The sequence below is a fragment of the Acinonyx jubatus genome, chromosome C1 (assembly GCF_027475565.1).
Source record: "Acinonyx jubatus isolate Ajub_Pintada_27869175 chromosome C1, VMU_Ajub_asm_v1.0, whole genome shotgun sequence".
Classification (NCBI taxonomy): Eukaryota; Metazoa; Chordata; class Mammalia; order Carnivora; family Felidae; genus Acinonyx; species Acinonyx jubatus.
This window is the reverse complement of record NC_069381.1, coordinates 54,374,274-54,401,456: the sequence shown is the minus strand read 5'-3', so window position 1 is coordinate 54,401,456 and position 27,183 is coordinate 54,374,274. Positions and strand designations below refer to the sequence as shown.

Sequence of the window (27,183 nt, the reverse complement as noted above, 5' to 3'; positions counted from 1 at the left end):
TAGCATCTCACCTTTTTCAAACCTTTTGAGAAACTGTCATGCAACCTGCTGCTTTTTAATACGTTCACTCAAAAAAAAATTTCGGTGGCATGATTTCCATGATGAACAATAAATAGGGTGCATCTGAGAGGCACCAGACACTCATGAGGTGAGTAGCATGTCCATGAAGTTTATAGCAGTCAGATGGTATAATGGCTTGGATTTTTAAAGTCTAGATATCTAGAGATCACTTGGCTAGCACCATACCTGCCAGCGTTTCACAGCGCCTTTCAAACGAGGGCAGTTTGTCATAAAAAACATCATCTTCTGACACTACGAACCAAAGAAATATAAAGGAATGGAAAACAAAAACACAAATACAAATCCCAAATGAAATCAAGCAGTACACTTCACGGATTGAAACAAGAATGATATTAATGGAAAAAGGAAACAAAACCTAATATACTGGGATAATGATAGGGTATAAAAAGGTGATGTGTTTATTTCATGAGGGCTCTATGAGAAAAAATTAAAATTTTGAAAATGCCAGATTTCAGCATCTGTGAGTTTGGCTGAAGTCAGCTCTGTGGAAGAAATCACGTCCCCACCTTTTCAGGGAGTTGTTAAAGGCACTATCATTAATAATTGACTCATGTAAGTGTATTTCACTCAGGCACAGTTCTCAAGTGGCCAGACATATGTCCATCAACAGAACCGCTTGGCAGAGTGCGGACAGCTCAACAAGATCACTCGGGATATGCCTTCCCCCTGCCCCAGTGGGAAAGAGTAAGCTTTCAATGAGACCATAAAAAAGGCAACAGTATAAATCTGAGGTTGCTGAATGAAGTATCCCATTTCAAACTCATTGGTATCCAAATTCAGTTTGCCTTGCACCTGTCTTTAGTAGTTATGGCCTGTTAATTTTGGACAACATTACTGTAATTCCGTCTTTGGCTATGGTATCCCGTTATGGCCAAATGTCTTTGTGAATTGATCACAACAGTTGCTCTGAACCCCAAATCGTTCCAGATCTTTGCACATAATCTCCTTTCTCCCCAACTAACAAATGCAGGTAATTGGAGTTCTATGCTATGTGATCAAAAAAAGCACTCAGTTCCATAGTTCTTAAGAGTATTATTACAATTTCAATAAAAAATTGAATAAAATCTGTACAAAGACCAATTAAGGGAGAATCCCCCCTATAATGTAGAGAAGATAAGGTCTATAAACAATGTTTCTTGGAAAAATATTCTACTGGCTTGCCTTCCAGACTTAGGAAGTAAAGTGGGGAAAATACTTCTTTGGCATTTTTTAAGGTTCTAGGATATCACCTGCCAATCAGTTTTTAATTATAGAGGTGGCTTCCTTGGTGGGTAGAACAAGTTAATGCAATGTCTGTAACATCTGTAGGAGAGGAGGAGAGGAACAGGACAAATGGAACTGGCACTAAGAAGGACCCTCCATAATCTGTCCAGAAACTAGGAAGCAAAACAGTTACGCTGGCAGTAACTGAACGTTACAATACTCTTTCATAGCTGTTAGTGCGAAATGATGGAGGATATTGCTTTCTTTTGAAGAACTAATTTCGTATTTACAATCTCCTCAAAATGAGGAACGTGCATCATGATGAGCACGGAGCAATGTATAGAATTGTTGAATCAGTATATTATACACCTGCCATTAATGTAACACTGTATGTTAACTAGACTAGAATTAAAATAAAAAACTTAAAAAAAAATAGAAGGCAAACTTCACACACTGAAACAAACAAACAAGCAAACAAACAAAAAACCAAAAAACACCACTGCAAACACCAAAATGAGGAGCCTCAAATACTGCCATTTGTTTTTTCAGCTGAAGTTACGAAACAGCGTTGAATAACACGTTCACAATTTTTTTTTATGGCGGTTGGACATTGAAGGCTTAGAAGAAAACTTCATAACTAAATTGGGGAACTTAAAAGATGGGTTATTGGATAGTTCTGTGCTTGCCTTAAATACTTCAAGTGAAGTATAGAAGGAAAAATTTCCTTAAGAACTAGCCATGGAAATTGCCTCAAATTGATCTGGGATGGGGAAGCCAGATGTACAGGTTTTTCCAAAACAAATAGTAGAAAGAAAAAAAAAGACTAAAATTAAATGTGGAAATTTTTAATTGAGATCAGGAATATCCATCTCCAAAGGATTTTCTGTGCAATACAAGCATTTTTAGAAGAATGTTTATCCAATTCAGAATTGCCACCCAGCTTGGAGACAAAGGCTTACAGGAAATACTGTATGATTTAGATGCTATGACTAATATTTCAGTACTGAATACAAATCACTTTTGCTCAAAGTTCTTCACCAAATGAGATATCAAAATTTACCTGATATTTCCTTTGGTGCCTGTAAATGGTTACTTTTTATTCATTCAGATGTGGGGGGTGGGGTTAGAGATGCACTTGAAAATGCATAATTAACAGCGAAGGAATATAATTAAGAGTGAATTTAACAATGAAAAATTTGTCTTTATGGTAGTCTTATTGTACTGGGGTACCAAAGAAATATTTTGCAAACATATAAACAAACAAACAAACAAACCCTTATCACCCATAGAAAAAAGAAAAAAGTAATAAAAATCGATATTTAAATTAGAGATAGCTCTGTTTATCTTTAAATGTCTAGGAGTTTGTTTCTTAGAACAATTTTAAACATTTTCTCTATTCCCAGAATATTAGCAGGATTTTTCCCCAAACTCAAATAGTGAAGGGGTATGAGTTTTCCTTGTGCAAAAGGGGTTTCTTATATATTTCATTGATTCTGATATGTGCACTTTTCACATTTTAACATTTCTGAAATTGGGATGGGTCTTAAAATTAACGTGGTAAGAAGGCATTGCATCTTAGCTCACTTGACAGTTTTCCCTTCCTTTTTAGTCATATATAAAATAACAGTGCATCTTCTGATAGAAAGTGTCTTAAAGTCAGTGATATACAGTTCCAGAGGGGTTCTTCGTTATTTGAGTGTGGCAGTGCACACAAAGTCCTATTTTCAGGTGTGGCATCAGATTTACGACTTTGTAATCACAGCTTTCATGAAAGATTTTATGTCTAAAGTCTTTGGGGGCTGCATTTGTACAGGAATTGTGTGGGAAAATTAGGTTGGTCTTAAAAATTTAGTCCTTGAATTACGTTAAACTTTGCCATAAGCCACTACAAATAAATATGCACAAAGTTTCCACCACACTTACCCCAGTTTGGGCTCAAATGTCATAGGAAATGTCAAAAAAGTATTATGTGGTAGGAGGGAAATGTTGAGCCACCAATCTCAAAAATTTGCTGCTGAAATTCTTTATTCCCCCCAATGCCATTTGACTACCTAAAGTTGACATTCCAAGTCAGTCATGAATAGTCGGCCCTTCTGTGCTGAACGACCAAAGCACATTCTCTCCAGAAAGAGATAAACAGCAATACACAGAAGCTGTCGGTTAGTCATTTGACAACGTATTTACTTCAGAGAGAAGTGGCTGTCAGGTGACCCACAGCAACAGGAAGTAAAGAATAGGAGAGTGAGGAAGACGGAAACCAAATAAAAATAACAGAACCAAATGACTTAAGTCAGAATGCTCCTCAGCAATGAAGCAATATGAGTATCCTCTCAGGTGGCTTAATTTTTTTTTTTTAACCCCTGTGTCATTCATCTTGAAAGAATGCATACTGGATGTGCTAAGAATCATGGGGCGCCTGGGTGGCACAGTTGGTTAAGCGTCCGACTTCAGCCAGGTCACGATCTCGTGGTCCGTGAGTTCAAGCCCCGCGTCAGGCTCTGGGCTGATGGCTCAGAGCCTGGAGCCTGTTTCCGATTCTGTGTCTCCCTCTCTCTCTGCCCCTCCCCTGTTCATGCTCTGTCTCTCTCTGTCCCAAAAATAAATAAACGTTGAAAAAAAAATTTTTTAAAAAGAATCAAAGTCACTGGCCAGGATTTGAGATTTCCACAGCAGGGTGTATAAAAAACACATGGTGTAAAACATGGGCACAGTTCAAATTCTCTGTGTGTAATTTTCTCTATGAATCTCAGTGAGTTTAAAGAGTATGTTAATCGGCCATCTGAGGTCACTTCAGGTCAGCTTTCTGAGTGACGGTTTCTTCTTCTTACTTTCTTCTCTGACCAACCAGGAAAATCACATGGGGTAGGTGGAAGAAATGATCTTGAGAAAAAACCAAAACAACGCCCCAAATAAAACAAAAACAAAAACAAAAACCAGAGGAGTGGTGAAATGGCTGTAGCAATCAAGAATATTAGAGAGTGTTCAAAAACACGGGGTGTGCCTGGGTGGCTCAGTAGATTAAACGTTGGGCTCTTGATTTCTGCTCAGGTCATGATCTCAGGGTCTGTGAGACTGAGCCCCATGTCAGGCTCCTCACTGACAGGGTGGAGCCTGCTTGGGATTCTCTCTCTCTCTATCTCTCTCTGCCCCTCCCTCTCTAGTGCTCATGCTCTCTCTCTCTCTCTCTCTCTCTCAAAATAAGTAAATAAACGTTAAAAAAAAATAAGATTGAGACATTACAGAAAAAACGAACAAAAGCCCTAGAGAGAACTGACCTACTGGGCATCTTAAAATAGGAAGCCCCAAATTACCTCATTTGATGATGCAGAGAAAGAATAGACTAGGCTATGTAAATAATGTTAAATATCGGTCTATTAATGAATCTTACAAAATTGGATAGCTAGCTATATTTTTACCAAATTTGAAGGCTTCTTTTGGGGTGGCATGATTGAAAATATAGAACAAATGATACAGTTGAAATTCTCTTTGGAGACCCTACAAGGCACACCCTGCGAAAACAGGTTCTCCAGAAGAGCTTCAGGCTTTGATCCAACTACTTCTCACATGGGCAGGTCTGTAGTGTGTTCCTCTTTGGTAAATAATAGCAGGAATTCATTTAGCTTTGGATTAATGATTCTCCCAAGCAATGCAGGATGGGCTGGCTGGTTTATGATATGGAAGGCTTGGAGGGGAGTTCAGACAATAAAGGAAGACAATGGGAAAAAATGGAACGGGAGAGCCCCAGGTCGAGACACCATGCGAAATGAGACAGCAGCAGCTTATGGAAGATGGGTAATGAGGTATAGAAAGAGATCAGCATTGGGATGAGGGAAGATGCTCCAGGCAAAATGAGGCATTTAAACCTGGGAAAACCATCCAGCTGAGCAGCCATTCTCAACTCTTGACTTTCATCACACCATAAGGAAAGAGGCACAAAGGCATTTACTGAAAATGCCAGCAATGACTTATTTCTCGGGGAAAATTGACCACACATCACTGAAAAGCACTAGAAAAAAATGTCAAAAAGTCTGTTCAAGTCCCACAATGCCAACACTTAAACCATCTGTCAACAAAAGGACAACCAAAAATGATCAAGAAATGAAAGTTTCAAGAAAATAGAAGATCTAAATTTTTGTGATTTCTGATGTGGTACACAATTGGCACTTAAATATTCCTCCTCAAAGGAGAATGTTTTCATTATAAGAAATAATATATCAATTACAGGACCTTATTTGACGATTTCTTCTTTATTTTTATGAATAACTCTGTATGGAATAGCATAAGAGAATTCCGGCAAAATATAGGTGTTAATGTTCTTTTATTTGTTTATCTGCTTAAAGCATTTTGCCTCCTTTGCTGAGAAGGTGCTTTTAAAAGAAGAGTCAGCTGATAGTAGCGGAACACAGAGCAAAATAATTTCAACCAGAAATATAGGGCCTTGAGGTTTTCAGATCATAAAAAAGAGCCAGTCAAAACAACAAACAGATTAAAAGAGAGGAGATAATTTTTACCAACTGTGGGAGTGGTGGCTGCACTCAGGGAATTGGTGGACGATATTGAAGAAGTACTTTCAGCTCGGGCAAGGGGTGCTATCGGAGGAGGACTGGAAGAATGTATGGGAGGGCTAAAAGGTCTGGGCTGCGGGAAAAAGAAAAGATATGGAAAATTAGATACACAGGTGGTAGCACTTTTGTTCCATGTTTTTGACATCTCCCAGCACCAGATACGATAACTCAGGTTCTTACAAGAGTACAGGTGACACCATTTTTGTCTTGAAATTGATTATATCCATACAAGAGCTTATGGATGGAGCTGGAGGAACCGTGAGACATGGTGTGCTACACTCAGCAGCTATATCAGGCTTAGAGAAGCTGCAAACTGTGATGTGGTCAGTGATGTTTCAGGACTGTGAACATACATGCCCTCAAGGACTAAGCAGGTAACCTCATGTGAGAGCTTATACCCATTTAAGGATATTTACATACAATGTACTGAACTATGCTAGCTAAGCCAAATATTGTGGACATCACCAGTTTGTGACTCCTGTGTGTGTGGCTATCAAAGAAATTGACCTCTTCTAGAAGTCTCTTAATCATTCACACAGAATGTTTTCTACCTCTTCAGCCTTAAAACACAATGCAAGAAACACCTGGAACAAATTTATCAGGCTACCGCCCTCCTATGTATTCACATGGTGTGCCTAACACCAGTAAGTTCTCTTAGTCTAGGGATGGAAACCAGGACCTACCTACCCTACCCTCTCTTAGAGTCTTCTGAAAACAGATAAGTAGGATGAAAGGAAACACCTCCCTTTTTAAAGGATTTAGCACAATTGAGCATTCCTATCTTAATTTCCATCAAACCCACTGTAGCAGAACTGACAGCCCCAGCTTCCAATTCCTACCGTTTTAGACCTTGACGTGAAAGATGGTAGTGATTTGGGGAGGGTTGAAATGTACACCCATCCTACAGTGACTGCCTTTCAGACGCCATCTGTCAGGGCCATTTGTACCAGTGATCTGCGGCCGTTGAGATGGCCTGTGTTAAGGTATTTTGGCTTCTGTTTGTCATTCTCACCCTGAGTCTCTGAGCAAGCCAGGGCAGAAGGGAACATACCACATCTCCAACTCCAGGTTTTCCTGGAGGTAGCTTTGGCCGAGATGGAGGCCGGGGAGGAGGCGGTGGAGGGGTGGTGCTACTGCAAGGAACCAAGGGAGTGGCTGGTCGAGCAGGGGATGATGCACCTGAAAGACAAACGGGTATTACAAATGGCTGGAAACGCACATGGCCAAGAGCTGTCATCATGTGACTCCCCTTCCCCATCCCCACAATGCCAGTCCCAGATACTTTTCTTCACCTTACCAGTTAGTACACCCAACACTCTAGCATCTAGTGGTGTTTTTTTTTTAACAAAGAAAAAAAAATCACTCAGAACTATAATTGATGGTAGAAGCTGAAGCTTATTGCCTTTTGTTGTCATGTGACACCCAGTGAAAGGTAAATCCTTTTATTACTCTCTGTGATGGAAAATATGCTTTAAGACCCTTTTAGCTGGGTGGTGAGTACCTTTTATTTTGACCACATGCACACTGAACTTAGAATAAATTCTCTTGTTTTTGCATATTCAGGATTTATGTCCAAGGTGAAAATGGAGGTTAGACCTTGAAGGAAGGTGAACGATTTTTTCTACATTATATATATATATATATATATATATATGCATATATATTTTTTAAAAACATGTATAAGAGAATTCTCCTTTTTACTGTGCATCAAAATATGAGTGCGAGCTTTAATAAATGTAAGTAAACCCTTGATGGCGAGCAAAGGACAGCATAGAAGAAAGTAAATGAGATGTGGCACAAGTATGTTGCATTTAGCATCTTAATAACAGAAACACATTGAATTTAGAGGATTGCGTTTTTTGAAGGAGGCTATTTTGGAATCTGTTCTATGTAGAGTTTGCCCGTGATGATTTTTGTGGTGATTTTTAAAAGGGCCTCTTGGATTTACTTTTCTGGCTGTCAATGACAAGCAGGAGAAACGCAGAAGACACACAGAGGCATGCACACTAATCAGCACACCGGTAGGGTCTCTAGATTCAGGGCTCTGTCTATCTTTAGCCAGATGTCTGGGATATGTGGATAGACTATTTGGCTAAACACCTTAAGAAATTCAGATCAATATTCCAAATAGTTCTTGTTCAGAAAAGTTCCAACTACTCTAGAGGGTTGTCACTTTGGTTGGAAGCACAGATATCAGCTGGTTCCAATAAACTTCTAAGAAACCCTGCCTCGGGAAAATAACCGCACAGGGGTGCCTGGGTGTCTCAATCAGTTAAGCATCAGACCGGCTCAGATCATGATTTCATGAGTTCGAGCCCCATGTCGTGCTCTGCGCTGACAGCTCGGAGGCTGAAGCCTGCTTCCAATTCTGTGTCTCCATCTCTCTCTGCTCCTCCTCTGCTCACACACACACACACACACTCTCTCTCTCTCAAAAATAAGTAAACATTTTTTTAAAAAGGAAAATAGCGGCTTACTCCTATCCTCCTGTCCTACATGCCACAACACGATGCTCTCTGGAGAATCCTAGATCAGCAAGATGCTGATCTCCATCTACAGATTTTGAGATTGTCAGAGAACTTTGACATTGAACAGCAGAGTGTGTTGTGTTTCTTTCTATTTTATAACGTTCTTATTCTTAGTGTGAAACCCTACTAAAATGATTGCCACCTCCATCCCTACTTCTACTGACTCTCCACCTTTACCACTTTTTACTGTATTCTTACTTCTTATTTTATGAGGCCAAGATCTATGCTAGATACTTTACATGCATTGTCTTATCCCCATACTAAGTTTTTCAGGAAGGTATTGTAGTTATCCTAATCAGAGCTAAAGCTCAGAGATATTCAGTAACTTGCTCAGTCACACAGCTCAGATGGTCTACTTAACTCCAAAGCCCAAGCTCTTAAATGCAATGTCTTGTAGCTTGAGGTGGATTGTGGAATCCCATATTTTGCATAAAGCCCACTCTTATGTTTGCATCGACAGATTGCACACATCTCTCTCAACATAAATATTTTTACTCTTTGGCTAATCTGTTTTTGAATAAAAAAAATAAGATGTGCTCTGACAGGTTCCACTACAAACTTTTCTTTTAACTTAATAGATTCACACCCAGGATGTTTTCAGGAAACAGAAGTGACAGCAAAGAGATGAAAAGTAAACCATTAAACAACAAAGTCTTTGTGAGGAAGTTTCATGGGGCTTTTTCTAGGCTCTGTTTCACTGGAAAACCATGCCATAGGAATGGTTGAAAATATCTATCCATGGTCTATCTATTCTGTTTCCAAGTAATAGTCTTCTGAATCCAGCTCAGGAAAAAGTCAGCTGCTTATCCTTCTTCTACATGTTCCAGGAGGGAAAGTTTTAAAAACCACTATCACTACTGCTTGGGAAAGTAATATGGGTGCTGTCATCAAGGCAGTGTGGAATAATGAAAAAAAAAAAAACAACTGGACAAACGCAGTTGCTCCGAGTTCTGACCCTGTCTGCCTCTTATCAGCTGTGGGATATTAACTTCTCTGACCCTCAGCTTCCTATTTAAAAAAAATTATATGCCTCTACCTTACAAGGTAATTGTAACAAACAAAATGGAAAACGCATGTAAGTGTTTAGTAAACTGTAAAATGCTACACAAATAAATGGGACTAGATCATACAGATACAACTAAAAGCCAAGAAAAAAGTGGCTAGTAGTTGACTGGTATCCTTTTCCTTTCACTTTTTCCTAACTGAATTGACTTGATTGGCTTGTTATGCAGTTGGATAGACACTGAGGCAGTGTTTATGAAGCAAAATCCTCTGTACAGAACCCTGAGGTTCAGCACAGGGTATTCAGCACTTGAGGGGTATTTCATAAGTGAACTAAGGCTTCCCATGCTTTTGTGAGGTTGCACAACTGTTCATATTCTAAGAATGTAGAAGGCTGTACATCTCTATCCTTATCCTTTGATCTGGAATTATATTTTCATTCATTCTTCAAGCAGTTATTCATTCCCAACAGTAGCACTGGAAAAAACTGGGTATCACGATTTTAAGTTTAACTTTAAAAATCACGTGTATGTTATTTGACTTTTGTGAGTTCAAAAAAGTTAGCAACCAATGACATGCTCTGAATCCATTTCTGCGTCAACTTGAAGTTCTAGCATAGTGTCTTTGTCAGTCCCTTGGAAACCACATAACTATTGATTCAACTTTCATCTCTCTTTGTTGGCTAGCGGCTTCCCTATTTAGACTCTGCTACTCTAAAAAGACGTGTAGTTAGGAAATATATTTGTTCAATTCAACCTCAGTTAGTTCACACTCATTTGTTTATGTGTGTGTGTGTGTGTGTGTGTGTGTAACATCTTTTAATATTGTCTTCGTTTCTCAAGTTGGAGAATGTTGCACTGAACATTCTATCTTTACTAACATCTCTCTTTCCCTAGTCTTTAAACTTGCTGCAGGCCAGTAAAACTCTTTCTCCCTCCTATCTCCTGGCACATAACCCACAAGAAACCAGAAATGGCCTTTGCCAAGAGAATCATCATCTCCATTCCAATAAAGCAAAGTTCTGGCCAAACTAGGTATTTATAACTTTGCCATAAGGAAATTGGACTTCTTAAAGCAAATTCTTAACTTCAAACAGTTTTTCAACATCAGGTAAAGCAACTGATTGACAAGGCTGTGAGTACTGTCTAACTTGGTCAGTGACCAAGTGAATAAAATTTCAAAAGTGAGCATAATGACACCCAGTTAAATATAGTTTGAAACATACAGGAAAAGCTAGTCTCATCAGGCTAAGTATTATAAAAAGGAGGTCTTGAGAAGCATTGCTAATCTTTAAAACATGTGGCCCTCTCTCATTGTGTTCATCTCTCATTGTGTTCGTCGTAAAATTACATTTCTGCTAGTCTGTGTATATTCCATCAATAAAACATTACATGGCAAATAAACTAGGAATTAATTATGGAGATAATGGTGCAAAGTTTTATTTATTCATGAGCTTCATTGATCGAGTTCAATCTTCCACTTAAAAATTCAATCTTTTAATACCAGCAAAGTATAGTTTTTTTCCAGTTCAATCATTAAGAATCAATAGTCATTGGGGCACCTGGGTGGCTCAGTCAGTTAAGGGTCTGACTCTTGATTTTGGCTCAGGTCATGAACTCATGGTTTGTGAATCTGAGCCTCATGTCGGGCTCTACATTAACAGCGCAGAGCCTGCTTGGGATTCTCTCCCCCTCTCCCCCGCCATGGGCTCTCTCTCTCTCTCTCTCTCTGTCTCTGTCTCAAAATAAATAAATAAACATTTAAAAAAAGAATCAATAGTCTTTACTGGTAACACCTGAAAATAATTTCAAATAAGGGTATGGCAGCTAAACATAAAGATGACAACCAAATTCTCAAAGATTTCAGAAAGAAAGCTAAGGCTCCCTTCTGCAGTCATTAGGTCAGTGGTCAGTTCAATTAAACATCTTCCAGAGTCTTGTGGAAGGGGATGGAAGAAGCGGATGAACAACAAAACTGCCTTGACCTCCCTTTCCCCAACTAAACATGACCATTTTGAGGACAGCACAGTGGCCTACTACTGGAATGAGGGGGTTATTCCTCTAGAAGTCTTTTCAGAAGACTGAGAGCCTCACCCTGGAAAGAGAGTACCATAGAAGACCCTGGAAACACACCCCTCTTTGACATTAGGCAGCCAGCTTCTTTGGGTTTGAAATCTGAACTGAAGGCTTTACCTAGGGTCTCTTTATTACCTTTACAGATAAGCAAGGAGGCTTATATCCCAAAAATGGTCTAAAAAAGCATCAGAGGATGGAAGCGGGTACTCTAACAATCTAGAAATGTAGAGGGGAGAACAGAGAAGTGGGTTTTGGAAGAAAACTTTTGGTAATCTTGTTGATGACACAGTGCAGTATAGGTGGGTGTCAGTGGTCAAGTAAGTTTGGGATATTTTGTAACTAAACCCTAAAAGAGTGCCTGGAGAGCACAGTGATTAAGAACACAGGTTCAGAATCAGACAGACCTGAGCATGACTGAATATCCCAAGTCTATCACCTGTAGCTGTGTAAACCTGGGAAAACTACTTGACATCTCTGAGCCTCAGTTTTCCCATCTGTAAAATAGGGGAAATAAGAGCATTTATCACATGGGGTTGTATGGATGAAATGATGTGCATAAAGCATTAAGATGATACCCAGAAGAAGAAACTATAGCTGTTATTATTGGCAAAATAAAGGCTATCAGAAGTCCTATAGTAAATAAAACCCTGCTGATTTTGTTTTAACATAATGTTCCTGAAACTTGTTTGTGTACCGGATCGTTTTCCTTTTTTATTGGAGGAAGGCACAATGGCACACGTAATGATATAAAACATCGATATAAAACCTGTACTACCTGTGTGTGGTACAGGTGAATCTCCAGCCCTCTCCTTGATCAGCTTGGATGCTTAAAGCACAGGAATTTTCACACATAAAGCAAGCACTGAACTACTCCATTAAAAGAGGCAGCAGTGACTACTGATTTTTAGAATAGAGACAAATGCCTCTCCTTCCTGTCTCTTACTAGATCTAAATAGCATAAACTTGGTCACCTCTTCCAAAGCAAATGTAAAACAAAAAGCACACGGCACCCCCGAGAAGGTGCCCAAACTGAACCCACAAGCACAGAAGGGAAGCACCAAAGGGTCTTGCCAGACAAATGTGAGCACCAGTAGAATAAAAACTATGGAAAAAGATACGTTAGAAAATCTTGATCTTTCTTCGGTTTGCATGGCAGGTGTTCCCATCCTATGAAGCTTCAAATAAAGAAATCCAAAATATCAGATTCAATATCAACATTCGCATATAGAGTCCCAAGTGTACATTTCTGATAGACTTTTCCATCACCTGTCATGATACTTAAAGTTGACTTCATAGGCTGATGAGCTTCTCAAAATCAAATCAGAGAATAGTTTGTCTTCAGTGGCAGCTTGATTAACTTGTGGATGCAGTAAGGTATATTCTTTTTGCTGTCCCCTAAAATCTCCTTTTCAAACCCTACTTCTTTTTTTCTGAAGTAATTAGAAGGATTACTCTAATTGCTAATGGCTCTCCCCTACAAAAAAAGAAAGAAAGGAAAAAGAAAAAAAGTAGAAGAAGAAAGAATACATTCACCTACCAAAATTAGGACCCTTGGGGGAAAAAGTATAAATTTTCAGTTATAAGATGAATAAAGTCTGAAGATCTAATGTATACCCACCTAACCCCTAAAAAGGTAAATATGTGACATGTGATGTGTTAGTTAACTTGATGGGAGGAAGCCTTTCTCTCTCTCTCTCTCTCTCTCTCTCTCTCTCTCTCTATATATATATATATAGTCACATTGTACACTTTAAGATCTTACAATTTTGTCAATTATACTCAATAAAGCTGAAAACAAAGCAAAACAAACTAAAAAATGAAACCCTTCATACAGGCATCTGACAGGGAAATTATACACTTAACATGAAACACACTGGCTATGAAATCTGTCTTTCTAGAACTTTCCCAAATCCCAAATGATGGCACAGCAGCTTCCCTTACAAAACATACACTTTCTATCTGCAGGGTGGAAAGCAGGACACTCCTGAGGGCTAGGAGCACAGGGCAGAACACATCCACAGACTCGTACTATGACAGTTAGCATTCAATGCACTAGGACATGCCATGGGGCCACAGAACACCCACACCAAAGGAGGGATGGCTGAAGCTCTAAAGCCAACTGCCAGGCAGGAGGAGGGTGTTGCTCACACTGCAGCAGCCATGGCCATTCCCGGTCACATGAAGCACACTCAAACAGTAAGACATACCACTGGTGGTCCCCGTACCACTGCCCGAGCCAGGTCCAGGGGATGAAACCACAGTCCTGTAGGTGGGTGGTGGTGGGGGAGGTGGGGTTGCTCTCTGTCCCAACCCAAAATCTTTGGGAGATGAGATTGTTTCTAAGTAATCATCTTTAATGAAGGTCTGCTCAGCGATTTTCTTCTGGACTTCTTCTAAATTGAGCGGCGATGGTACATTGCGAGGAGGACCAGGGGGTCCTGAGGGGCCTGGGGGGCCCGGAGGGCCCGGGGGGCCTGGAGCTGGGGAGTCAGATGGGTTGTCTGATGCAGCTGGTGGGGACACCACCTTTTCCCTTGGAGTCAACTCTGGAGTAACATGTTCCGGGGACGTATCAGAAAAATGGACCCACTTTTCTTCAGCATTAACAGCAACAGACTTGGGGGACAACACTGGGCCAAAAATGCTGTCCAAGTCATTGATTGATGGTAGTTTTTCAATTTTGACCTCTGTGGCTGACTGGTCATTTCCTGTGGTTAAAGTAGTTGATTTTTAACTTTAATTAACTTTGTGAATATTATTTGTATGGGGTGGGGGTGGGAGGGGTGAGGCAAAGAATAGTAAATAGATTGCCTTGTGAGGTTAAAAATAACTAGACCAGAGCTGAAGGGGAGGAGAGAGTTCCCTGTCTCCATAATGTGAGAATTATCATTTTATGTTGTTATTTTACCCTTTTTGCTGGGTGACCCCAGTTAGCTATTTTTACCACCATTGAAAGCGTTGAGCATGCTCCCGCTCTCAAAGGCTGCTCACAAGAGTGCAAAGTGTGATCATTTTGAAAAGGCTGCACTTTGAGAAGGTTCACAGAGTACAGCCTCTGAAACTGCATTCCAAAAGGGAGGTCCCTTCTGAAAGTCTGGCCTACTGAAATATAGACAACACAGTAGAAAAATAATTGATAGCTGAAAATCACCTTCATATTTGACAAAGACTGTCTACTTGAGCATATTAAAATGTTTAGTGAAACTAATAATATCTGTTAGTTTAAAAAATATCATAATTGGCTAAATACACCAGAAACAGTACTACGATTATTTAAAGGACTATCCCCACATATATATTTACAAACACACACATATACACCCCACATACAACACACACAGGTTATTGAGAAGACATTTACTACTTATTAGAACTATCACATATATACTTATTTAATAGGGAGGAAAATTGCAAAAACATCTTTATAATTTCTTTTCTCATCAAGTTCAACCTGTTAACTTCGTAGGCATAACTGTGAAGTACATGAACCAGAAAAGTCTCTGGCCTAAACATTAGCATCAGCTATTCTTTTTAATCCTTACCAGTAATAAAAGGAAAAAAAATGAAAACTATCTTCTGCAGCCTGACAAGGAATGCTTGGTCAAAACAGCAATGTGAGGAAGTGCACTTTTTAAAAACTATTGAAATTAGAAACCATTCCCTGAATAATTGTGGGGCATGAGCAGAAGCAACTTAACCTTTAAAGAACACTTTGGCTCTACGAACTGGCTTAGTACTTCCATATTTCGTGTTTGAAAAGAATTAACCTTCAAGATTCCCAGGCCACAGATAAATGGGGTAGCAGTTTGCATATCCCACAATATTTATAATTTTGTCGCTGGTAGAGTTATTTGTCTCTAATATATTTATGGTAATACAAGGAATCAAAATGATTTGAACTTGGAAACACCCTTACCTATGATACTCTGGATGACTTTTTGTTGGATTTTAATCAGTATAAATTTCAAAAATGACTATGCCTTGCACTTGGTCTTATTGATGAATACCTACTCTGTAGCTCTCAAGCTCACCAGGCTGCATATATAGCGAAGGATGAAACTTCAATAGAATTCCAAAGGTGATAAAAACCATATTCTAAGGGTCCAGACACATAAAATAGCAATGACTGCTTTGCACTTGCTAGTCCAATAATAGATTATAAATTGCATGAATATGTAGTATTGATTTTAATAGAAGGTAAAATGTGCCTTAGAAATATCTGTCTAAAGGCATGTGGCAATTCCTTGCCATATTTCATTATCTTTACACATCTCTTTGCCATGGGATAATATGGATTACTGGGAAAAAAAATTCCCCACCTCCCAAGCTTACCCATATGCTGCACATCCTGGGAGCCATCCTATGTCTTTGTAGACTAGACATAGTTTTAATTTGTAGTTTTAATTCTAGGAAAAAAAATTATCAGTTCTTGGGACAATGAGAATTGTGCCTTGAGATTTTGAATCTGTAAATCATTAAAATGAGATCCAATGAAGTGAAATGCCAATTAAACAAGGACCTTTGCTATTGAGATTGTTTTCTTTCACTTCACACGTAAACGTGGCTCTCATTCAACAAAATGACACAGAGGGAAAATCAGTTGAGAAAGAGAACCGTTTTGTGAAACCTGAGAGTGATACTTTAAGTAAGTGGGAATGGAAGGAACACTGAATGCGAACATTTTCACGCTTTGTGTCTACAGCTTCTGACACATCCATGTTGAGGTCCGGGGCCACCACTGGTGGCCATATCACCCCAGAACAGGAAAAACGGAAGCTCACCTGGTGCAACTGTTAGCGGGGAACCTGTTCGGGGCGGGGTGGCCGGTACATTTTTGGGAGGCAGTGGTGGAGGTGCTGCAAAGACACAGGAAGTCAGGCGTTATTGATGATTTTCTCCCTAAATTACACAGTATTCTGCAGGTCAGCAGGATGTGCGCTTTCATTCACATTCCTGCTGTTGGAAGTTACTGCCATTAATGGTCTACAGATTTCTAAGTTCAGAGCTAAGAAACTGAAGCAGGACCCCTTCAGATTCTTCCATTTTATGCTAATAAGAATTCGTCAAAAGAATGTCAGATAATGATAATGTCTTCATTTTATTTATTCATTCCTTTCTTGGACGAACTTCATGCACCAACAAAGTTCTATATCCTGTACTAGGAACTAGGGGCAAAGGGCTAAATAAAAGAAGCCTCTGTCCTCAAGGAATTTATGAATGAATGGATGAATATCATGTTAACAGATGATTACAATCCAGGGGTGGTCGAGGAAATGAGAATTATCTTGGTGGAAGCTCAGATGAGGGGGTTTTTAATGTAGTCAAGATAGTATTGCCTAGGTTGAGTCTGGAAAGATTTCTCAAAGTCATATATCTTAGGGGCGCCTCGGTGGCTCAGTTGGTTAAGTGTCCAACTCTTGATTTTGGCTCAGGTCATGATCTCACAGTTGTGAGATCAGACTCTACTGTTTAACATTCTCTCTCTTCTCCCTCTTCCTCTGTCCCTCTCTCCCCTCAAAAAAAAGTCACACATCTTAAATTTTAGTATATTTTTGAATGTCTGAAGCAATATGATTTGGAGCAAGGAAGAATACGTAGATTCCCTTGGTAAAAATTATGGCTAAACAAAACCCTTCAGATAGAAAAAGTATTATATTACTGCCCCAACCCAGAGATTCAACCTTCTGAACTAGACTTGTCAATTTGCGGTCAAAGTTAGGGATTACTATTTCAACAGGTACATTTTTTTGTCTTATTCTTTCTTTCTTTTTTAAAAATGTTTATTTTTGGAAGAAAGAGAATGGGAGCAGGGGAGGGGCAAAGATCAGGGGCGGTGCGGGGCGGGGGGGGCGGTTATAGAGGATCGCTGACAGCTTTGGCGCTGAAAAAGCACACCCGAACTCACAAGTCCTGAGATCACGACCTGAGTCAAAGTCTGACGCTCAACCGACTGAGCCACCCAGGAGCTCCTTATTCTTTCTTTAAATGTATGTTTTCCTGTCACCTGCTACATTTAGTAGATTCAAAGAGTTCACACTAATCTCATAAACCAGTGAATCTGAATGTGGCCCAATCTTTCATAACCTAAAAGCAGAGTGGGTCAGCTGGGCCCTGGCTGGAGAGCTCTTACAGTATCCTCTCCCTGCCTGCATTAAAAAGAGCCCCTTTGTGTCACTCCACCCTCACTTGACTTCATTTAATTTCAGAAAGCATACCATCTTTCTATACACCAGGCCTGGCTGACAGCTACCATCCTAAAGCCCAGAAATACCTGGTTCCTAATCTTAGTTATGAGCTTCTGAAAACTACACCTCAAACGGATCGTGTTTTTCTACAGAAGCTGAGAGTCCATCAGGGGCTCTGTTTTTGATTAAGGTTCTCCGCAAAAATTGAGATCATCATCAATAAAAATACACAAAATACCATAAGAGCCTAATAATGTAAAATAGCAAATTTATGCTGCAACCATGAAATGAGCAAACTTATGCAATACATCTCGATCATACAATAGCCTTTGCTGTGCTAAGTGTAACCACAGCACATAAAACTCATAAAACTCTAAAATGTCAATAGTTGGTCTTAAAATCAATATATTATCTACATAAACATTTCATTTATGGACTTTCTTGGCATCTAGGAAAGGTTTTCTAGGAATAATCTGGATGGCTCAGTTTCTAAAGAAAGCTTTTCAAGGAAGTTAGAGCTTTTTCACTGGCTTTGTTTCCCAGTAGCAGACAGAAACATTCAAAATCACACCACTGGGGTTCAAATTCTCTCAAAAACACATCTTTGAAAGTTTAGACATTTAAAATAGTTATTGGTGATGCTGTTTTTCCTATCCTGTTTTATGAGGGAAATACCTTTGGAAGGACTGGATCACCTGGTTTCATAGCACTAATCCCAGTAAACAACCTCTGGGACTTTGATCAGGAATCTCCTCGGTTAATTCCTACGATTATTTTTAAGACCCATAATGCAGAGCCCTGGGAAGGCTGAACTGGTAAAGTATTAATTGGTGTGTATATATAGTATTAATTTCCCACAAAGGAAAAATATTCTCTGCATCCCATCTCACCACCAAACATCTTTTTCTGAGACCCAGTTTTCTTCCTACAGTCATTTTAAGGAGTACTTTCCACAAGCACATGTGCTATGGGAAGTTTACTGAAATGAGAACTCAAGAAATCCATCAAGTGGGTGGCTTGACCGAATGAACAATCCATTCAGGCCAAATAGCTCAACCCACCACAGGTGAAGGGCTATCAGCATCTTCAGGAGAGGGTGGGGGGTAGGGGGCATGCTGAGATAGCATCGCTGATAGCCCTGCTTTAAGACAAGTTTGCCCTGACCTCCTATCTCAGCTTCCCACCAAATAGCATCATTTCTCTTGCTCTCCATTATCCCTCTTTCTTCTCAATGTGTCCTTTCTGTTCTATGCATCCTCCTTGTCCTGTAGGACTAGCAGAGACTATCTGACTTGTTCACTTCTGTGTTGTGTGATAGTCCAGTACCTGGAGCATGGTAGATTCTCTAGCTTACTTGCTTCTCTCTCTTCCGTATGCATGGTGAATGAATGAATGAACAAGCCTATAGGATGTCAGAAGAAGCTGTGATTCAAAGTTAATAATTTTATTATATTATTCCTGCCTTGACAAACTGCCCTAGACCCCTTTACCTCTAAAGCCTATTAGAATAACCTCTTTTCTAGGGTGCCTGGGTGGCTCAGTTAAGCATCTGACTCTTGATATTGGCTCAGGTCATGATCTCAGAGTCATGGAATTGAGCCCCATGTCAGTTTGCACTGAGCATGGAGCCTGCTTGGGATTCTTCCCCATTCCCCCCCTCCCCAACTCATTCTCTCTCTCTCTCTCTCTCTCAAAATAAACTTAAAAAAAGAATAACATCTTTTCTTAATATTATACAATCCAAGTGTTGCTTATGTACTTTCTAAGAGTTGCTTAATTTCACTATGCAGACAGTAAAATGAGTCACTTATTTTTCCAGACAGAGCAGACACAACTTACTTCCAGTGGGAAAAGGCCTTGTTAACTTTGGCGACTCGATGCTTGGATTAATTGGTTGGCCTGAACCCCATATCTCAGGCTGATCTAAAAGAACTGGAAACATAAAAAGAAAATTTCCCAGGGTGAGTCCAAAAAAGAAACATTCCTGGATTTTAGAACTTAAAATGTCAGTTTAAAGATGAGCTTCACAAAATTATCTCCCTCTTGTCTTAGTCCTAGCAAAGTAATTTAGAAGTGTGCTGGTTCTCATTCTTTTCAAGCAAAGAATGGAAATGGCAGTGGTGTGTGTGTGTGTGTGTGTGTGTGTGGGTGTGTGTCTGTGTGTGTGTGTCTGTATCTGTGTGTGGTGAGGGTGAGGGTGTCTGTGTGTGCACACATAGCTAAATAAAATCTTTCAAAATACAGTATCTGCATTTTCTTCCTGGTTGGTCACTTAAGGACATTCTGAATGTTAATACATGTACTGGCTCTGTTTTGGGCACCCATTTGAAGATCCAGGCATTAATCCCATCCATGCATGTTCATTTCAAGTTGGTTTATTTAAAGTTTGGTAGGAATATGCTTCAAAAATAAAAATGCCTGGGTTCTGTGGAGTGGTTCATATCTTTAAAGGATAGTACAGGGTCTTTAAATAAACCTTTTATGGCATCCTAAAGAGAAATGAAATTACCCTAAAAATGTTTGGTAAATATCTTAAGAGAACCAACAAAATAAAGAGGGGCTTCAACACCTAAAGTAAACCAGGGAAATTAGGTATTGGGCCTAACAACACTGAACCTAACATAGCTTCCATTTCTTCTATCTTCTTGTTTTGATTTTTTTTATTGCTATGGTAACAATGTAAACAACTAGGTTTTCTCCATACATATCATTTGCCAGGATCTATGGAAGTACTGCTTGTAATTCATTATGTGGTAAAACACAGGCTGGGTGGTTAGTGGGCTATGAATTTGAATCCAGCCTCTAAGACTGTAGGAACGTGGGCCAGTCATTTCACCTCTGAGCTTCCCTTCCTTCTGTGTAGAGATAGTAAGAGGAATCCAAGAGTTACTAAAAGGATCACAAGAGATAATGCATACAAATAAAACGTACACAAAATGCATGTAGCACACTTATCCCAAGGCCAGAATATTATTAAATATTCTAATCCTTACAACACCAGCCTGTGGTTGATTAGTGCCATTTTCAGTAGAAGAAGTAAAGACTAAAGGGATTAAATAGTGTGCCCAAGAGCTACCTATTGGTAGCTGAGAGGGGCTGAGATCTGATCCTGGGCATGCATACATGACTCCAAAATACAAATTTCGACCCCAGGCCTTATAAGTTAGTGACGGAAGAATCAAGGAAATGCAGTGAGAGTGCGTAGATATGAAAGGTTAAATGCAAATATTGGAAGAGCAAGTGTGCGTGGGCAAATGCTGGAATTTTATAGAACTTTGGGGGATGAAACCACCTCAAGAAAAAGCAAGCCAGGCTCATGGACAAGGTCAGGTGTGTCTCTCCTCTCCACCACAAACACAAAGATGGTCTTGGTTATATTTTGCTTTAATATGAAAGCAAAGATTCCCCAAAGATGTGGAGTAGCATTTTTTCCCCATGGATGTGATGGGGGACACCACCTCAATTTTCAAAGAACTGTTTTCTAGGGGCGCCTGGGAGGCTCAGTCAGTTCAGTATCAGACTCTTGATTTCAGCTCGGGTCATGATCTCACGGTTCATGAGATCAAGCTCTATGCTGGGCTCTGCACTGACAGCACAGAGTCTGCTTGGGATTTTCTCTTTCCCTCTCTCTCTACTCCTTCCCCACACTCTCTCTCTCTCTCAAAATAAATAAACTTTTTTAAAAAAAGAACTGCTTTCTATTTTGTAAATCAGGTTTCCATACAGTTAGGGGATTCCTTTGATAGGTAGATTCAGATGCAACAAATCAAATCCCACCTTTAGTCACTATACAGTTATGTCATTAAAAGGAAAAGTGATCATAGCTGAGTTAATAAGACAACTGATAACCCATCGCAAGGCCACCTTTATTTAGGGATTTTAAGTTGTAGACATTTAAATCCCTAAAGGCGTATTTAGGGATGTTCCTTATACATTTTCCTAACTGTATCATTGAAAAATATTTTGATGTGGTTGACTGCTAACGGTCTTCCAGTATCTATTCTCCGTTTCTTCTATAGTTAAGAAGTTCTAGCTGGCCGTATGGCACTAAATTCTTTCTGATTGGCTCTAGTTAAAGTGATGCCTGTCTCTTCCAGATTTTGCTTTCACGAGAATTGGCAGCGAATTCCACTGGTCCTCCCTATCCCCCACCCCCTCTCCACTTTACTCTCACTGGGGGATGATGAGAGCTGGAGCAGCTCCCGTGGACCCAGACATGAAGACCATGTACTGAGAACAGCAGAACCACCCTACCATCCCTGTATTGTTTACTTTGAGATTGTTAACATAAGACAGAAATAAAATTCTATGTTGTTTAGCTCCCTGCAATTTGGAGTCTCTTTGTTACTACTATAGTTTAGTTTACTCAATATGCTTTCAAGTCCTGTTGTCCTCAACAGTTAAATTTTATTTCTTTGCCCAACGGTATAAAAAATAACATTTTATTGTACATATACAACAGTGCTTTTAAATCAAATGATGTTTTTTAATAAAAACATCCCATATTACCAAACACAGACACTGGAGATGCATGCATTGTATGTAAATACATTTCAGGAATAGATTAGGTCCCTTTAATAAAGAGTTTCATTTAGGTCAGCAAGGTATACATTATTTACAGCCATCCAAAAAAGATGGTTAATTTTAAAAAGTTAAATATCTAATTCTAGGAATAAATGTTTAATGGGTAAACCCAATAAAAATGGCTGAGTTGATAATTTTTTCCACAACATTTTGCTTGTAAGTTGCTCAATGAATCAAGGTCATTCCTGGGTCTTGAGCCTGCAAACAAGTCTGGTGAGCAGTCCAACTGACACCTCCAGTGACAAGGTGGAGAAGAGAGTAAATGTGGTCAGAGAGGCTAGATCACAGTGACAGTGACTGTGACAGGGAATTTAAGGTCTTGGTCCACAACGATAACTGTTTGGACCCCAGGGCACTTATTCCCTGACTTATTCCCAGTGATTTGTATAGATTTGCAGTAATTCTTACTGACCACTTTTGAGGAGTGAACTTGTTAACTATTTGATATTTCTGGAAGCAAGGTTTCAAATCCTAAAATACTAGAGGTTTGCAAATGAAACTCTTATCCCCATAGCACACCTGGATCAGAAATTCTCTTTCACATGAGGATCTGATGGTACATGGCTCAAGACACATGCCTTTCCTCTAGGTAACTTATACTTCAATGAAAAGAAAAATCTATAAAGATACACGTTTTGCCTACCTTCTGTCTTCTGTTCATCAAAAGCTGATTCTAATGGAGGACCAAAGAGGGGAGCAAGGGCCGTAGTGTCATCTGGAGGCTTTTTGCTAAATTACACCCATTAAAACAAAACATAGAGAAAGGGGATATTAATGCTAAAAATATATACAAGCTTTCAAATATTTTTCATGTCAAGGCAGATATATGTGTGCGTATTTGGATACATACATATGCATGTACGCAAGCTCCCATGGGGCCAGAAAGTATGTGTAAGAATGTCAGATGTACTATGGACGAGAGGATTGGTAGGAGATAAGATCCCTAGTTCTCACTGAGGGACCAGCATAATGGTCCATTAGGAATAAGTTGAGAAACTCTTTCAAGTCATCAAGATTCTCTATACTTAGAAGAGATAGTACGAGAGATAACAGTTTATTGCAAAGCATTTAGTTTCTTCAGATCTCAAATATCATTTATATTTGTCTGCATCACATCCCTGTATTGTAGCTAATGCAGTTTGTGATTAGTGAAAGTCAGTCATAGGTAGGTTAAACGAAAGGCACCCAGGAAGTTTGTGTTTAAAGAAGAAACTAGGTCTACTATTTTCTAATTTCCATACTCTCTCTCCAATCAACACTCACAAAGACTAGTTATAACCTCCTAATAACCTTAAATAGAGCACATCTCAGAAAAAGAAGGACATTGAGAACTCAAGGGGAAGGGTGGAAATACGTTACATTGTTATCCTTTCTCCTAATTATTACTTAAAATGATTATTAACAAAAGGCTGCAAAATCTTCATTTCTTCCCAGACTCTATTTCCCTCACTGATCCTGATGAGTTCTGTGTGTGCAATGGGAGTGAGAGGGGACGGGGTAGGGGGCCAGGAGGAGGGAAAATGAAAAGAATCCAGCTTTTAATAGAAATAGTAGTCTTTTTGGAAAACAATGCCCATTTGTACAATACTTAACTCAAAGAATAGACAATGCAAAATACAGCATTTTGCCAAAAACAAAAAAGCAGAATAGATTCTTTTGGTATATGACAGGTGGAATGTATCATGAAATTGAAGCCAACTAAACAGGCTATTCTTCATAGGGAGATATAATCATATGTCAGATCAGTATTCCAAACATCAAAAGATCTGTTCATACAGACTTTCACTTTTGCATTAGTGAGGGGTCTGCACATTCTGATAGTCACTTTGGATGACTATACAGTTCTTCTGTAAGTGTCTGCCTCAGGCTGCACTTGTGAGAAACGATAATACCCTTGAATCATGCTATGGACTCACACATAAAAGCAGTCCCTTTATTAATACAAGTTGAAAGCTGAGCCTAAAGGAGATCTGCTTGATTGTTAACAATGTGTGATACCTTATATAAAACACAACTAATGTCTTCCATGCTCACCTCGTAAGTTCTGGAGTTGGTGTGGAACGCCTGGGTCTTGCCACTTCTTCACCTGATGTACAGGACAAAGAAACTTGGTAGGCATATTTTTACTATTCCTTTCTTATACATCTTATGAGCTATGTTTGGAAACACTTAGAGATTTACGTCCCACCAATAAGCAACTCAATATGAAATTTTTGCAAAACAAACCCTCTACCCAGGCAATGCAACAGCCACATATCAGACATATGTAGTAGCATTTTATCTGGCATTTGCAAAACCTAATTAACCAAGGAATTACCATGATAAGCTGTCAAACAGAAGAGCTGTATACTGCAGAGTTTAGCTGAGTAGCCTACCATTCTTCAAATGTCTGCCGCCTTGAGCAGTCCTGCTTCCCAATTACCGTAAGAGAATACTAAGCCAGGCCATATGTACGTAGTACAGGAATCCAGCATTCTTTGCCTGTTCTTTTCTTGAAATGCCAAGAAAATGTTGTATCTTTAACTAGCAGCCCTGAATTTAGAATTCCCTAGAATATGCTATATGCCACAGAGGAAAATCATGCCCTGCATATATTATAACCTGTATCATATCACTTTGAGTGACTAAAATTCTTATATCAGATAACATTATGAATGGGTAAGTTGCATCTGCCTTCGATTCCTTCCATCCCTCTCCTCTCCCCACCCCCATCAACAAACACTTAATTAAATCCATTTCTAAAGTCAGATGATACAGCAAGAGTTGACAAATATCGGAAGAAGGTAGCAATGCTTTTCCCAAACCATATTCATTTTCAGAATTTAAATATTAATTATTCAGGACCCACCAGGCCCCTTTATCATTACAAGATTTCTTTGCTGCAAAAGTAAAACATTTGTACACCTTAAAAATCAAGCCCAAGAGTGTATAATTGAAATGTATACATATTTATGCTTCAAGATCCAAGGAACTATTTCTTCTTTTAAATTTTACTCTATTTCTGGTAGCTAGGATATACTTACTGGATAAGTTCCTTTTAATTGCACCCTAGAATTAGAAATAGACACTATAAGGTTTAAGACCACATATATGTTATGTACAATATGTATATTTCTGTCATTGCAATTAAACTGAATTCAGAAATGCAGATGGGGAAAAATGAAATTTTTCTCAGAATTGCATTCAAGTTGGAATTTGTAGACACACACATATAAATCAGTTTTTAATTTTACTCAAGGTTTATAGAGAGAAAGGAAGGGTAAATCATAAGTCTTCTGAACCAGAAAAACCCCTTACCTGGGTAGACTTGGTAAATTAAGCAAATATTGAATAGCTCAATTAAAAAAACAACCTTGAAGCCTATCAGACAAATAAATCCAAGTTTCGCATATGTTTGGTGTTTGAAAATTATAGAATGTATTGGGAGTATTGTCTGCTTTTATTAAGGTGGGGGAGGTCCATAAGTTGTTGGTAAAAAGTCATTAGTTTACTAATGTAATTTTTAAAGATATAAGTGGCAAATGTTATAGGGAAGGAAAACTTGGAGGCATTGCCACTGAATGGGCTGTTTTAATCAGGGAGCCAAGGAATTTCATTCTCCTCAACCACCCTTCCCACCTCAATTTCTTTCACTTGTGTGCCATAGGGCTCACCAATCCACCAACTGAAAGTCATTCCTTTAGCTCCAGGCATTGTGGTACAATAGGAATGCAAACAGCCCTGGTAAGAATTATTGGAGAAGGTATGGTCTAGTTTTTATAATACCCTCGCAGAAACTTATAACAGAAACATTGATTACATAAAAAGTTTTGATTCAAAACTGCTGTGAAAGATTCTTAGCCTGGGGTGCTACCAGAAAAGTAGAGCCCTAGAAGGGTGGTATCATGGGCTTGGAAGGGCCTGCCTTAGGAGAATGAGGGCGACAGAGTGGGGCTGGGAAAGTGCAAGTATAGGAAAGTATTCCAAAGGGTATGACCATGTGTTTGGTGGCTGGTCACAGATACGTTCTCTTCTCTCAAATGGTAACATGAACAACTCAGGATCAGATGTAGGGCCTTTATAACAGATCCAGAAGAAACTTCTTACCTTCTTTCCTAAGGATTTCTCAGAATTTTCTGTCTCATTTTGAACTCATTTATGATACAGGAGCAGTTTCAATCTGAGCAAGATTTTACTAGATGTTTTCTAACGAATGGCTCAATCTTTCACTCTGCATTTCCTGGCTTGTCTTGCCTAATAATACAATCTGTGTGTATGTGCCATTATAGAGAATTATTCCATTGTTAGTAAAGATTTTTGAAATAGAGATTAACTTTATTTACTTTAGTAAATGAGCATTTTAAGTTAATATGTCTGATTAAGTTAATGTTTTTTTTTAATTAATAAACATTTAAATTAAATACGGTCATTTAAATCAGCTACAGTCATTATGGGAGTTTGGATACAAATTGGTTTTCGGAAAATAAGACTCTGTAGACAAAAACAATAAGAGAACAAATTGTTTAAATGGAATTAAAATGTTGTTCTAGGTTTTGGAGCCTCAGAGAGTCAGGTTTTTATGGGTCTGAAGTAAAGATACCCAGGCTCTACTTCCTAGTAGTCGATCACGAGGTTGGCATTGAAGGAACGGAATTCTCCTAGAATTGTGAGAACTGAAACCCAAGAGACAGGGGACTCCTGAGGCTGTATCGAGGACCTTTTGGTCTCTCTATCCTACCTCTTCCATTAAAAATGTAATACTCATGAAACCAAACAAGGTACAAAGCTTCTTTTGTATTCGTTGGTTCTCGGTATATCAACTCGTTACTAGACGTTCATTGTTGAGAGGCAGTAAACAAGAAGCCCCTTTAACATTTTTATTAAATACTCCTCATAAGTGAACCATCACCAGTTAAGTGCAAGCAAGATACGGCAGAGATGGGCAAGAAGACTCTGTTGTATAGAAATTAGGAAGAATAAT

At 39.1% G+C, this 27,183-nt stretch overlaps 1 protein-coding gene across 1 annotated transcript in view; it reads right to left on the bottom strand.

Moving 5' to 3' along the window:
* The window catches only part of SGIP1 (SH3GL interacting endocytic adaptor 1), a 200,216-nt gene that overhangs the window by 52,689 nt on the left and 120,344 nt on the right, over window positions 1-27,183 (bottom strand). Inside the window, exons 9-17 of the mRNA XM_027058950.2 lie at window positions 25,247-25,271; window positions 24,258-24,309; window positions 22,867-22,952; window positions 19,479-19,571; window positions 16,236-16,310; window positions 13,662-14,162; window positions 6,901-7,028; window positions 5,796-5,922; window positions 247-312 (exon numbers count right to left, since the gene is read on the bottom strand). Coding sequence (XP_026914751.1) covers window positions 247-312; window positions 5,796-5,922; window positions 6,901-7,028; window positions 13,662-14,162; window positions 16,236-16,310; window positions 19,479-19,571; window positions 22,867-22,952; window positions 24,258-24,309; window positions 25,247-25,271 — 1,153 coding nt within the window. The remainder of the gene's footprint in view (window positions 1-246; window positions 313-5,795; window positions 5,923-6,900; window positions 7,029-13,661; window positions 14,163-16,235; window positions 16,311-19,478; window positions 19,572-22,866; window positions 22,953-24,257; window positions 24,310-25,246; window positions 25,272-27,183) is intronic.